The 13,760-nt window shown below is 42.4% G+C and overlaps 1 protein-coding gene across 2 annotated transcripts; it reads right to left on the reverse strand.

Moving 5' to 3' along the window:
* Positions 1 to 5,451: 5,451 nt before the first annotated feature.
* LOC109482908 (5-hydroxytryptamine receptor 1A-like) lies at positions 5,452 to 13,302 on the reverse strand. Of its 2 annotated transcripts, none has more exons than XM_019785797.1 (2): positions 13,249 to 13,302; positions 5,452 to 7,730 (listed from the first exon to the last, which is right to left on the reverse strand). In XM_019785797.1, the coding sequence occupies exon 2, from the start codon at positions 7,706 to 7,708 to the stop codon at positions 6,629 to 6,631; it is 1,080 nt and encodes a 359-aa protein (XP_019641356.1). In that variant the 5' UTR covers positions 7,709 to 7,730; positions 13,249 to 13,302; the 3' UTR covers positions 5,452 to 6,628. The 2 variants fall into 2 exon arrangements, with proteins under 2 accessions (XP_019641356.1, XP_019641355.1); XM_019785796.1 differs by lacking the exon at positions 13,249 to 13,302 and adding an exon at positions 12,330 to 12,734.
* Between the last annotated feature and the right edge of the window lie 458 nt (positions 13,303 to 13,760).

Consider the following 13,760-nt stretch of genomic DNA (forward strand, 5'->3'; position numbering starts at 1 on the left):
TAAGTCATGACGAATTGAAAAATTGAGTATGATCCGTGAGGTAAAGGTATTATTTGAAGACAGCAGTACCGACATCAAAACTTACAAAATACTCTTCATTATCATTGAATTTCGTTTGAATTACTAATGGCTGGATGGCTGGATGGATGGCTGGATGGATGGCTGGATGGATGGCTGGATGGATGGATGGATGGATGGCTGGCTGGCTGGCTGGCTGGCTGGCTGGCTGGCTGGCTGGCTGGCTGGCTGGCTGGATGGATGGATGGATGGATAGATGGCTGGATGGATGGATGGATGGATGGATGGATATCATCCAGAAAACCTGCTCATTTAGAAGGAACTTTTTAGTAAAATAGCAGTTCACTAGTTATACTTTCCCTCAGAAATTACTGTACAGTCTTCGTTCAAGTGTAAAACAATATGTGTGACGTTCGGTCTAGATCCAGTCGACTTCCATTAACGAGTTTCCAAGAAAAGCTGAGTTCAAAACACACTCGACTTTATCGACCTTTAAAGATCACAACGAAGGTCAAACCTGAGTCAGTACTTTACCTTAGTCTTGACAAACAGTTGGATGCGGCGTTCAGGAAATGACTTCAAAGCTCGTAAAAAAAGAGAAAGCACCCATTCAACGGACTCTGTAACAGCTGTGGGGAGTGATAAAGACACAATGGCGAAGTAAAAGGGGGCGAGATTTGAAAAGATCCCACAGAAATACCGGTTGGGAAGGATCGGTACTGTAAGCATATCTGTCAGGTTACACTTGTAAATCTGTGAAATTATATTTCATAATAAGTAGGTCGCGAAAGAGACAAAATTTCCCTTGATCATATATCCGTTGATTCTAAATGATTATCATTATACATGGTGACGTTGCATATGTTGTGTAAAAGCTTGTAAATTTTCCTTTCAAATTGTGTCTCATTTGTTATAATCAGGCTTTTATGCATGCAATGTGCACCATGGATCAGGCATGATTGGTGTCGCCCTCAGAAGTGCCCAAAGAAGTCCCACTGTCAACGTCAAACAACGTCATCATTTTTTTGACGCTCTCAAATGTAGGATCATGACAAATATATTATCGTTGTGGGGTCGTGTGGCGTAGCGGCAGAGTGCGCGACTCGGAACTGAGAGTCCCGGGTTCGAGTCCTGACATGCCACCGGTCTTGTGCCCTTGGGAAAGGCACTTTACACGGCTTTCCTCACTTAGCTCAGGTGTAAATGAGTATTGTCCTGTCATGTATTTGTCCCCTGTGTTGGTGGCGGCATTAATATAAGTTGAAGAAACTTATGTGTGTCGTCACCACGTCTGGTGATTACATGTTGGAATAAATAAAAAAAAATATTATCGTTGTAAAGGATGATGAATACGGTTTTCAATGATACGTGATACTGAACAATCAATGAAGTAAAACGGAAATATGATGGATCAAATTCAAGTTTGCGAAGTTTTTGTGTTGAGATTATAATGAATGAATAAATGAATGAATGAATGAATGAATGAATGAATGAATAAATGAATAAATGAATGAATGAATGAATGAATGAATAAATGAATGAATGAATGAATGAATGAATGAATGAATGGATGGATGGATGGATGGATGAATGAATGAACGAATGAATGATTGAATGAATGAATGAATGAATGAATGAATGAATGAATGAACATGATCAAGACGATAGTCATCTTCTATCCTATCTAACTTAAAGTATTCACAAATCCGTTGTTCCATGGGAGTGCGGTTATGACTTCCTGTGTCAATGTGAAGTTTGCGGCAGCTGGTCCACAGTTTTGTGACAGCAGTCCTGGGCTAATGTCTCCATTGCTTGCATGAGATGTTCTTGGAATGTTGGACTGGAGGCTTGATTGTGTGGTGCTGAAAAATGCATAGCTCTCTAATGTTATGACAAACAACATACGGTCAGAAGAAGAAACAAAATGTTACTCTTTCGCAACTTTAATGCCCCATTTTGCCTATCATTACAAATCAATGATATTTTTAAGTGCCTTTGATTTGTAAAAAAAAAGTCCAAAAAAATTGTCAGGAAATGGTATGAAATAATCCAAGTTACGGCTGTCAAATTTCATTCAGCTTTCTCGCTCTTTAAATTACAATAAGTTCAAAACTTTTCTGCTTGGATAAATTCACCTTGTTGATTTCTTTGCCATGGTCCGTTATATTCCAGTCTTCTTGCGCGCCTTCGCATTGGCACCTGCAGCATGAACTATATATATGTATATATATATACTACCCACCCTGAAGTCAAGGCGTGAGGATGCTGCCGTGAAACTCTTTACACAATTGTACAAATGCTCCAGGACGACCATCCCCTACATGACCTTGTCCCTGCCTCTAGATCATCAGCTACTGGACGTTCTCACAGAAACAAAAACACCATCTCCATCCCCCCCTCCCAGGCAGAACAAAAATATTTAATTTAATACTTCAGAACTCTTCCCTACATCAGTCCATCAGACTCTACAATCAGACTATATAATGAGAATGTTACGTGTTATGTCTGGGATGTACAGTTCATATTAGAAGTAGGTATATATTTGTGTATGTATGTACATGTATGTCATCGCAATGTCATGTTATGTGTTTGTTTTATCATAATGATTGTAAATATCAATGTCATTCAGGCAACATTATATGTATGCCTGCAATGTTGATATAATAATAAAGAATTGAATTGAATAGTCTTTTTTCTCGGGGTTTGCGTAATAGCCCAGCGTGTAGCTGTTGGTGCCTCTGCGAATCACCCCCCTCTCTCATTCTTACCTTCGAAGGTTATGTTTTGCAGTGGCGTTCAGGCCAGCAAAATTAAGAAGGTCCGAATGGATGATATTTGGTATGTCTGTAGGTCTTTGAAATACACTTTGAAATACAGGGTGATTATGGACCTCCTTGTGGCTAATCTTGGTACTGCAGGTCAACTCCCGGTTTTGTATCTATTGTCTATCTATTGGGTATTCTATGGTCTTTTATTTTTTTGGTGATATAATTATGTCTGTTATCATGGAAAGAAAAAGAGGTGGTCTCCCTAGCTGTTTGCTCTGGAACTGCAGAGGGTAAGTCAAGAACGGAACGACGGATTTTTATGATTTCTGTAGGCAACTTATATAGATTACTAGATGCAAATAACGACATAAATTTGCATAATTAATGAGGTAATTCTATCTATATGATTCCAGTGTTTCAAAAATGTTATAAATTCAGTGTTTTACACAATGCTACATGTAAACATGCGCACTTACAAGTCTTTTCATGAAGGAAAACTGTGCAAAGCTTCCTTTTTCTCTTTTCTTTTCTACCTACTCCGATTGACTTGTCAGCAGATTTTTGCACGTTTTCAACATGGAGCTCCATGGTTTTGAGTAGTCTGACATGTATTTGTTACGTTTTTATGTATACGTCTTTACGTTTGTTACGTCTGGGGGAGAGAGGAATGTGTGATTGTTTTTGAAAGATTCTGTGTTTCAAACAGTCTTCAGTGACTGTGAACTACCGAGGTGTGATGCCTTGTTCAGATTAGTTACTATATATGTGCATGTGTGATACCTACAGATTAATTCTTACTAGTAGCAGCCAGGCCGTTGGAATTCATGACCTGACCGATAAAGACAGATTGAGGCAATGGCGTCGGTGCTGGCACGGTCTGTTGCTTCCTTCTCTCGAGCTGATATCAGATACAATTGCTCAGCCAGGCAGCCAGGCAGCCAGGCAGGCAGTGGAAAGAAATTCGTAAAATGCTTCATCTGGGGTCCGGCCAGGGTGAAGACGACATGACTGCTAACGTTACTTGTGACCAGTGTACCATACCAGTGCATCAAAACTGAAGATACTGTGCATAATGAAAGCTTTATGCTATTGACATTAACAGGCACTTTTATTACATTTTCTGCATTTCCAAATGTTTCAAAAGAGAAACACTGTTACGAGAAATGTTTAAAGAAGAAAGGGACAGTTCAGTGACTTAAGACCGTCCTCTATCAATATAGTCTTCACGCAATATTTTTGGGTAATACTTGTGCTCACTCTTATGTTTAGTTTCCTTCGTTTCTATCCTCTTTGTATTCGCTGACTTCGTTTCTTATTCCACTACTTTAGAATCAATACTAGACATTTTATAGTTTTTTTCTTGGGTTTGGTCCGTTGCCAAAAATGCCAAAAATGTGCGAGCTTTACATTGCTTAACGCTATGTAAAACTAAAATTGCCTCGAGCATGTATACCGATAGCGTCAATTACTACTTACTGTAATCAATCAATTCAACCGAGCTTTCAATTGGTTGCTTACAAAATAAGATGTTTGATATGTATATATACCTGGACAAGAATATCTGTCAATCTTTAAGTAAATGTGAACTGCATGAATGGTTCGAGCTACTCTCGTGGCGTCAATGGTTGTCGGTAGAAGTGGGCGTGAGTTTAAAACACTGCCGTGTGTTTTCATGTCTTTTTTTTTCAGGACATTTCCCTCTTTGAGTAAAGTATGTGAAAGTATGTGAATGCCTGCAAATCAAGCCAAAGGACACTGTTTACAATCAAAACCTTCTGCAGATTACTGATACTATTTCTAGATGTCTGTCCAAGTACAATCAAAGCCAGTTGAGGCATTAGTACAATAATATCAGTAACAGTTACTGCAGTATAATTTAGAACACCCATCGTGTTTTTAAAACATAACATACTAGGGTCGTTCAGAAAGTTGATTGCCTTACCATAAAGTAGGTGGTGTAACCCACATAAACAATAATGTCTTTCAATCAAAGGCTACCAAATGTCAAATAATTCTAGTCGTTTGTATGACAAGGTAGTATTCCCAACAACCAAGGGTAACGTTTTCACGCCCGACGTTTCGGTGTCCGTCCTTCTTCAGGGCAACATACAGTATTTCGCCAACCTGATGAAATTCCACGAACATTGTAGTCATTGTTTAGGCAGAGACGCTCATTTGATAAAAGCCAAGAGGTGAGACTGGCAATAGTCAGTAGGTGAAGTATGTACATGAGTAAGCCTGTTTGGCTCATTGCTGGTACTCTCTATCCCATGCAATCAACAGGGACATTGTAAGCATGTCTGGTGAAGATTCCTTGTATCCAACCGGAAAGATGGGCTTCTATGTTTAAGCAAGATAACGGAGAGCTCTAAAGACAACCTGCACACATGTTGTCTTAGCTCTACTGCTGTTTTTCCAATGGGAAACACCTTACATACAAGTGTTTAACAGGGCGTCACTCGCTAGAAAATGACTACGATGATTTGAAATTTGGTGGACATCCATGGAAGTCTTTTTAGTTCACATTGGCCCTCGTACAACCCCTCCTTTCTTTGAGCCAGACTAGCCATACGAAAAAAGGAATGATAGATACCCACTATTTACTCAACTGTAACATCTGGCACCACCCACTAAGAACACAGTCAGTTGCAGTCAAACTGACCCATCAAATATTTTATTAGCTATATCCATAGATCTCTGACATAGGTTACAAAGTTCACAATAGATAAATACACATCGCGGACAATTCATACTTAACTTGTGTGGGGTCTAAACTACCGCTAAAACACCTCCGAGGGCAACTCGTGTTCATTAAAGGCAGTTAATGTACATGTTGTGCAACAAAATGCCACAAACAATGGCCTGGTTTACGTCTTAATCTGACCGGCCACACCGGTTAGGTCAACAGTGTGCCTAACTGGCCGGATTGTGTCCATGGTGACCGGTACATACAACACACCTACCCTGTAACAAATATTAGACTACAGAGGTCAAAGTACTTCGTATATAATTATCTAAGCTATCAACCCTGTGTGTACAGAAAAATACCTCGATGTCAAGGCTTTGAAAATGTGTGTATTCAAGAATTGCACAGCAAAGTCCTTTGATACAACCTAAAATTTCCACACTTCTTTGTTGGGAAATATATGACGACATAGAGTGTTCTTTCTTTGGGTGATTTTTGTTGATAGAACAAATAGGGGGTTATTTTTAATCGCAGCAAACAAAACCCACGTTAGTTACAGTTCAGGTGTACATGTACATCCTTTTGACTCCTGTACAGAGAAACAGTAAATGCTTAGAGTAAGTTCCATAACAACAACAACAACAACAACAATGGTTGCGTCTCATTCCTGAGAACGTAGAGATTCTTTACGATAAACACGTATTTTGGGTATACGGTTTTTGGCAAGATAGAGGGCGTATATTACTAGTACATCCACATCACTCATATACAATAATATCCTACAATCACGCATGTGTACGTATATATGGCCCTGACGTACCAAGAAATGCTAAAATAACATTTTTCTGTTGCTTTGAGTTTGTCGTTTTGTACCAGTATATCTCTTGTAACATTGATACATGTACTAAGAATAAGTTACGTATACGTTCGTCATATTTCTTTACATTTACCACAAAAATACAGACTTAAACATCTCTTCAATTCAATTCTTCGCAAGTTTCTTCTTTCTTTTTACATTATCTTATAAGTGATTTTTTTTCGGTTGCATTTGATACATGATATTTTTCCAATGTACCTTGAAAGTTTTCGTCAACAAATGCAGCAGAATTGATTGTTCTCAGTATTAACGGTCCCGAACCTGCTGGTCTGTGATGGTTCATGATTGGCGGGGAGCGGTTGAAGTTGTCGGCGTGTCCAGTCCCCAGTTCCGAGGGTTGTTACAGAAACACACGCTGTTGCCGGTTTGGAAGCATAACAGTTTTTTGAACGCTCTGCGAAATTCTTTGTTCATGAAGGCGTAAACACACGGGTTTAGCAGAGAGTTGATGTAACCAAGCCAAAGCACCACGGAGTAGAGCTGCTCGGGGATTGTACAGCCACACAACGGGGTGATGGTGAAGACTGTGAAGTAAGGAGTCCAACAGATTATGAAGGCTCCCAGAACGGCGGCTAGAGTTCGCGTCGCCTTGTGTTCGTTTGCCAAGTTTTGATTCTGTCGCCGATTCGCGTCGCGAACCTCCGGCTGCAGGGCGTTGATGCGATTCGCCTGCTCTTTCGCGATGAGGAATATTCTGAAGTAGGTGACACACATGATGATGAGGGGGATGTAGTAGGTGCCAAACGCCACGATCATGATGTAGGGCACGTTAGTGTTGTTGAAGCTACACTGGGTCGGGTCGTCTACGTTCTGAAGCCGACCGTCCTCCGTGTTCCACCCGACCCAGATAGGAAGGAACGACACCAGCAGAGACACGATCCAGACTACAGCGATGGCCATGAAAGCTTTCCGTCTGCACATCTTGTTACTGTAGGTAAAGGGGCGAGTGATGGCGTAATATCTGTCCAAACTGATGGCGAATAGATTGAGAATGGAAGCGGTACAGCAGAGCACGTCCAGCGACACCCACAAGTTGCACAGGATCAGCCCGAAGTTCCAGTATCGGGTCACTTCAAATATTGTACTGAACGGAAGCACGAGCACCCCGACTAGCAGGTCCGCTACAGCGAGCGACACCACGAAGTAGTTGGTGATGTTTCGGAGTCTCCGGTTCACCACAGCAGCTAAGCAGACCAGGACGTTTCCTATTATGGTCCCGAGAGTGATAATTCCGAGGAACGTGCCGACAAGGACGGCAGCGGACAGAGTCTTCCCTCCGTACGGGGCCCGAGCTCCGGTCTCCCCGCCGCTTGGTAGTACCGTTGTATTGTCAGTCACAGCCACGCTCAGATTCTCCATAATTCTCCCGCCTCTTACACTCCTGTGAGTTCGACATGGGAAAGAAGAAATACACAGGATGAGGAGAGATCGTTGGTGAACAGTCTGCTAGCTCTAAAACTGTTTGAGTCAGGATGGTAATGGAGATTTGATGAGGTGCCAGGGTAGTTCTGGACTAGAGTTCAGCCAGAAATCCCCCGACTCCGCACCTCACCCCAACACTCACGGTCTGGCTACATACTAGAGGTCAGCCTCTCTGACAGGTTTGATCAGGCTGTCATTGTGTGGCAGTGATAAATGACCTCCGCGATAGGCGCGACATTCGCCCGGCTCTCCACATTAACTAGGCACAGGTTATACGATTTGTATCTAAGAGAATGGAGGGAGGCGCTATGAGCCGTAACCTCTCATGGTGCCGGTGGATTTGGAGTGGGAATGTGCGGCGTTATCTGGTAATTCTGTGTATTTATCGACCGACCCGCTTCTGTGATGACGTAACTCGTCGACAGGTTGGGTACAACTCGGGACCGTCCACTAGCAAACGTGCAGGGGGGATACATATACACATTTTGATCGAATTGATGTTTTATCAAATTGCTGCTTAGACAAGCTTTATTTGTAAGTACCCACCTCACAATTAAGACATGAAAAGGAGCTGGGAGATCTCATACCTCCTTGAAATATTGACAGCTTTTGTAAATGTTTGTTTTCCAGATTTGTCTCATTGATAATGGACATAAGGCTGTAATTCATATTTAGCATAATCTATTTATAACAGATTATTTTTACATTTTCTCAACTCAAATTGCATACATTTGATATGTTTATTAATATATAATGTTAAATCCTTTCCTTTTGCCAAGGTTTCATTTCAACGTTATGCAAATGACCTTCACATTAAGACAATATATAGTGATGTTAACCTTTAACTAACTTACACAAGTAGGAAACGTACTTTCATCATTTCCCACTAAGACCACACTGATTTGATTTTATGGATGACATCCGCGCGAGCATTGATTTTCGCCTGTTCTAAAAAATCACCTCCGAGGCTCTGGCCTGGGTGCCATCAGGGAACCGGCGGTAACTACGGCGGATGCCACTCAGGCAACCAAGGCTCAGTGTCGACTCACAAATACCGCAAAAGGCCAGCATGCGCCGGCTTGTCGTAAAGTTGCTATGTACGTATATACTACCACAAATCAAATTCACAATACCAGATTTGTATTCCTGTGATTTGTCAGCATGTACAATCTCCAAGGTATTTTTGCGTGTTTAATACATGACTAAAACACAAACTCAAACTTACACCTGCTTAGAGATTAATGAATAGGATGGAAATTATTTGATGGACTGTTTCTAAATATTTATATGATACTGTGCTTGGTGCATAATTCCTTTCTTGTCGGCCCAGTTAATGAAAAATGGACCTCTTACCGACATTGTAAAGGTGTTGTTTTGAGGCTCATATCTTTCTAGTAACGATCTGAAAACTGTATTCGCCAATTTCTTTTCGTTTGTCCACGAGGTCAACCAAATCTTTCAACCTCTCTGGCGGAGAGTTGACAATTATAGATTATGTGTCTAGGATCATTTACCGTTGGACACGAGCCATGTGTGTAGACTTATTGATCAGCGTTCCGGTAACACTCTCACCCCTGTCTGCCACGATTGGGTTTCCGGAAAGTGAGAGTGGTGGCTTGAAAGTGAGAGTGGTGCCTACTTACGGCTCGAAGATGTGGATGACTTTCACGTATTACCTGTTGTGTTTACAGTTGCAAATAAAAATACGCGTCAATTTACGTTCCGACCGTCTGTTAAAGTAAGGGGTTGTCGGTCCTGTTGAATTTACCGATAAGCGTTGAAGGACCTCCCCATGTAGACCCGCTTGAGCCCAGGTACTTTGTATCAAGGATAGAAATGACCCTCACTTATTACCTCCGAGTACGGATGTATTGCTTTGAGTGTATCTATGTGTTTACCCGATTGCGTCCGTAGGTTTCAAAGGCAGTTAAGTGGCAGGGGGATGTTACCACAGATTGACCTTTAAGGTCAAGTTGGGTGGAAGTGATGAGTGTCAGGTTGGGTGGAAGTGATGAGTGTAGGTTGGGTGGAAGTGATGAGTGTAGGTTGGGTGGAAGTGATGAGTGTCAGGTTGGGTGGAAGTGATGAGTGTAGGTTGGGTGGAAGTGATGAGTGTAGGTTGTGTGGAAGTGATGAGTGTTGGTTGTGTGGAAGTGATGAGTGTCAGGTTGGGTGGAAGTGATGAGTGTAGGTTGGGTGAAAGTGATGAGTGTAGGTTGGGTGGAGTGATGAGTGTCAGGTTGGGTGGAAGTGATGAGTGTCAGGTTGGGTGGAAGTGATGAGTGTGGGTTGGGTGGAAGTGATGAGTGTGGGTTGGGTGGAAGTGATGAGTGTGGGTTGGGTGGAAGTGATGAGTGTGGGTTGGGTGGAAGTGATGGCTCCACCCACGCATCTTGATCACAGTGTGTCTGTCCTATTTCGCCCGTTCAAAAGTACATTAGTCCATATTTTTTTCGGTTTTGTCAATGAATTCACAAAATCTCGAGATATTTCCCGAATGTTTGAAATCGCTGACTTCTTTTTACATGCTGTTTCCTAGCTGCATGTCAGTTTTGTGCCGGGTTTTTGATCGGACGCTTTCCGTTCCATACAATCAGAAAACAGCACACATCCATAAGCCTACATCATCCTGCCCTTCAGCAGTGTTATACTAACCCGGGAACGCTGACGAACGCCGAGCCACTTAATTGACCCAATTAACGTATCGATTTTCACCAAAACCCCACACGATCCATCCTTATGCCAAAAAACAGTTACTCAAGCAACTGGATGTGATTTTGAAAACGTCAGACGTTTCAGCTAGTATCCACTAGCTTTCGTCAGTGACTGAGAGACCAGAGGGGAAAGCAGGTTTATATACACAACCTGTTGATTGATATGCAAATAAAGTGAAGACAAATTTTTGGAAGTCGAAAAAGGAACAAAAGTCAGACAAGTCAAGACAAGATGATGCAAATTAGTCTGAAAGCTCTAGCCTGGTATCCAGCCTTGTTAGCTTTAGTCCGCTACCCAAGATCCGCTCCTTGTTGGCGGGGAGCGGATCTTGGGTAGCGGACTAAAGCTAACAAGGCTGGATACCAGGCTATGAAAGCTCCTGTTATACAGGACAGGAGCTTAAGTGTTGTCTGTCCTCGGGGCTAGGAGCGCCAAATCCCAAGTGCCGGAAAGATCGACCCGTAGCCCCCCTTCCCTGTTGAGGGTGGGGTTGTACATTCTTTCATATATTGCCTCTTTAACACCCCGTTCCCACCAGCGTGTTTCGCGGTCTAAGACATCCGTGGACTCGAGTTTGAAAGAGTGACCCTGGTTGTGTTGTAGGTGGTGGAAAATAGCTGAGGAGTAGCCGTTGGCACTAGGTCGGCAAAAATTTGTCTTCACTTTATTTGCATATCAATCAACAGGTTGTGTATATAAACCTGCTTTCCCCTCTGGTCTCTCAGTCACTGACGAAAGCTAGTGGATACTAGCTGAAACGTCTGACGTTTTCAAAATCATATCCAGTTGCTTGAGTAACTGTTTTTTGGCATATCGTATTACCTGGATGTCTAACCTTCATCGACGGATCCATCCTTATCTTTGCAATCAGAATCTCTTTACGAAACTAATTTTTGGTAGTTCAATTCTTTGATTTTTGGAATTGTATTTCGGAAATGTATATATTTTCTACATGTACATGTGTATTTGGTTCTGAAAATGCAATTCCTCGAGTCCTATAACATTTATGAAATGTTTACGAAAATACAACTCTTCCATTCCTATAATGCTTCTGAAATGTGCCTGAGGGTACAATGGTACAATTCTTGCGTTGCAATAATGTTTCTGAAATATGAATTAATTTTTCTGAAAATAGTGCCCGAACTTGCGAGTTGTGTTTTTTTTTTAGATCTTTTGTCTGTCTGTTTCTTTGTTTCTAGTTGATTAGCAACTGTTTAACTGTCAAGGGATCATCTTTGCATTAGAGTTTTGTGCTAGACCAGGAAAGTTCGTGTACCTTACGGTGTTTTAAGTGGTGGTGCTGGAGGGGGGGGGGGTCAGTCATGCATACACGTTAAGCGTGTAGGGATTAGCCTGGATTCCAGTCTTCTTGGCTCAGTTCGCTTCAAACGGTCGCTAAGAAACAAAAATACCATCCACTGAAATAGGTGCCAAATCGCGTCTTGTGTTAATCTCCAAGCAGCTCTTTTGGTGGCTGCAAATTGGCCAGGTAGTATCCTTTTGCCAGGCAGTTACCACTTGCCACCCGAGTTTGGCTTATGACATGTAAAGACAGATACCAGTCCTGAACAGAAAGCCCGATAAAATCGTCTAAAACGCGTCAAAAATAAACCGAATGCTAAACCTCTGATTGGAGTCAGTTGTGTATAAATGCGCTATGAATGCGGTGCACTGAGGTTTGCAGTTTAGTTAAAAATCCAATATGTTCAATAACTTATTACCTTAGTTCCTCCTGTGCCTATGGCATATTGGACAGCAAGCTTCCACTTCCAATATGTTCTATGGAGGTGTTCAAACAGGGTTACTTTGCCCCCCCCCCCCCAAACTGAAGACATGCACCCACCTTGTCCAGTGTCCACCATGCGGTCAGTTCCTAAAAATCAAGCCTCGGCCTTTTCTTGGCGACGCCCTAACTTCACACACAACAACGGGAGTCAGAGGATTTGAGAGAAGGGCGAAATTTCCAACCTGCTTTTCTCGTAGTCGTACCTTTGCCAAAAGAACTGAACTCTCCTATCACACGGGCCAGTGAAGTCAGACAAATGTTGTTCCAGGTCAGTCTGTTTGTGTTCTTTCCGCTGGCCGGCTTGTGTAAACCGTGTCGTCAAACCAACCCTGCAGCAGGAAACGTGACTGCCATACGATATAGCGACTTTTCCACATATCTAGGTATATATCTGAGGGACATACGAGATACCGTTCGAAGACCCATAGCAACTATCGCTGTAACAGGCTCCACACGACCAACCGTAGCTCTAAAACAACTATTGTGAAAGAGAATCTTGTCCTCAAATCCCACGGGAAGACGCAGGGACATTGTTGTGATGCACGCATCCCTATGACAACTGTCTTGTTAGTATACGCGCTGATTGGCCCTTTTTTGTTGTCTATAATTGTCGGGGTATGAGCGGAATTAGGGTTACTGTCACTCATACAGAAAAGTAACGCCACAGCGGCCAAACCACGGTCCATACTTAAGCCGTGACATTTAAGAAGTGGGCTACATTAAAATGTATACATAGGGAATTTTCGACGACAACTATCTGACCTGCTTTATTCTGCTCTGTTCAAAAGTTCCGGCATAGTTCGCACAAAAGCACACAACCAATACAAACTTATAACATAGATCTGAAAATAACCTAAAGGCTACCTATCAATAACAGCTTAGTCTTAGGACGACAAGTATGAAAATATGTTTGCATTTTTTGACGTAAAAGAACCCAGAAAAAAGGAAAAACGAAAAACAGGGGGAAACAATTCACCTGAAAACGTCAGCAACTAGAGACAGTTATCTGCCAGCTGTGCCTCATTTTTCCCAAACTGCGTCATTGTTTATAGTTGTACTATATAATCAAGGCTTCACATATGAGTAACCACGATTTGCTGGTAAGGACAACAGACTGTTGTACATTATATGAAGAGTGCGGGCCTGTTCCCACTAGCATCGCGACTTTCCCAGGTGGTTCATGGCGCTAAAACAGGTGTCATCAGCGATGCGCCATGCCAAGTCCCCACGCCCACTGTGCATAGTCTCTACGCAGGCTTCTTGTAGCCTGCATGGGTGCCGGTCTGCTTCTAGGGCCCACACAGGTCAGTTCCTCGGCTCCAGGGCAAACATTCTCCCAAGGAAATTATACAACAGCTCTCCCTCAGTTAAGGCTGTGAGTCTGACATCCAGGCTAGGCTTCTTGTAACCTGACCGATAGTCCAGTCCCCGAGCTACAGGCTAGGATTCCTCGGCACTGTCAGCTTTTATTCCTGCCTGGCTAGCTAA

This window comes from Branchiostoma belcheri, unplaced genomic scaffold (genome assembly GCF_001625305.1).
Source record: "Branchiostoma belcheri isolate BF01 breed outbred unplaced genomic scaffold, Haploidv18h27 scaffold61, whole genome shotgun sequence".
Taxonomy (NCBI): Eukaryota; Metazoa; Chordata; class Leptocardii; order Amphioxiformes; family Branchiostomatidae; genus Branchiostoma; species Branchiostoma belcheri.

Bases quoted from the DNA above. Each gene is read 5' to 3' on its own strand.
- LOC109482908 (XM_019785797.1), bottom strand. From the start codon at position 7,708: ATGGAGAATCTGAGCGTGGCTGTGACTGACAATACAACGGTACTACCA.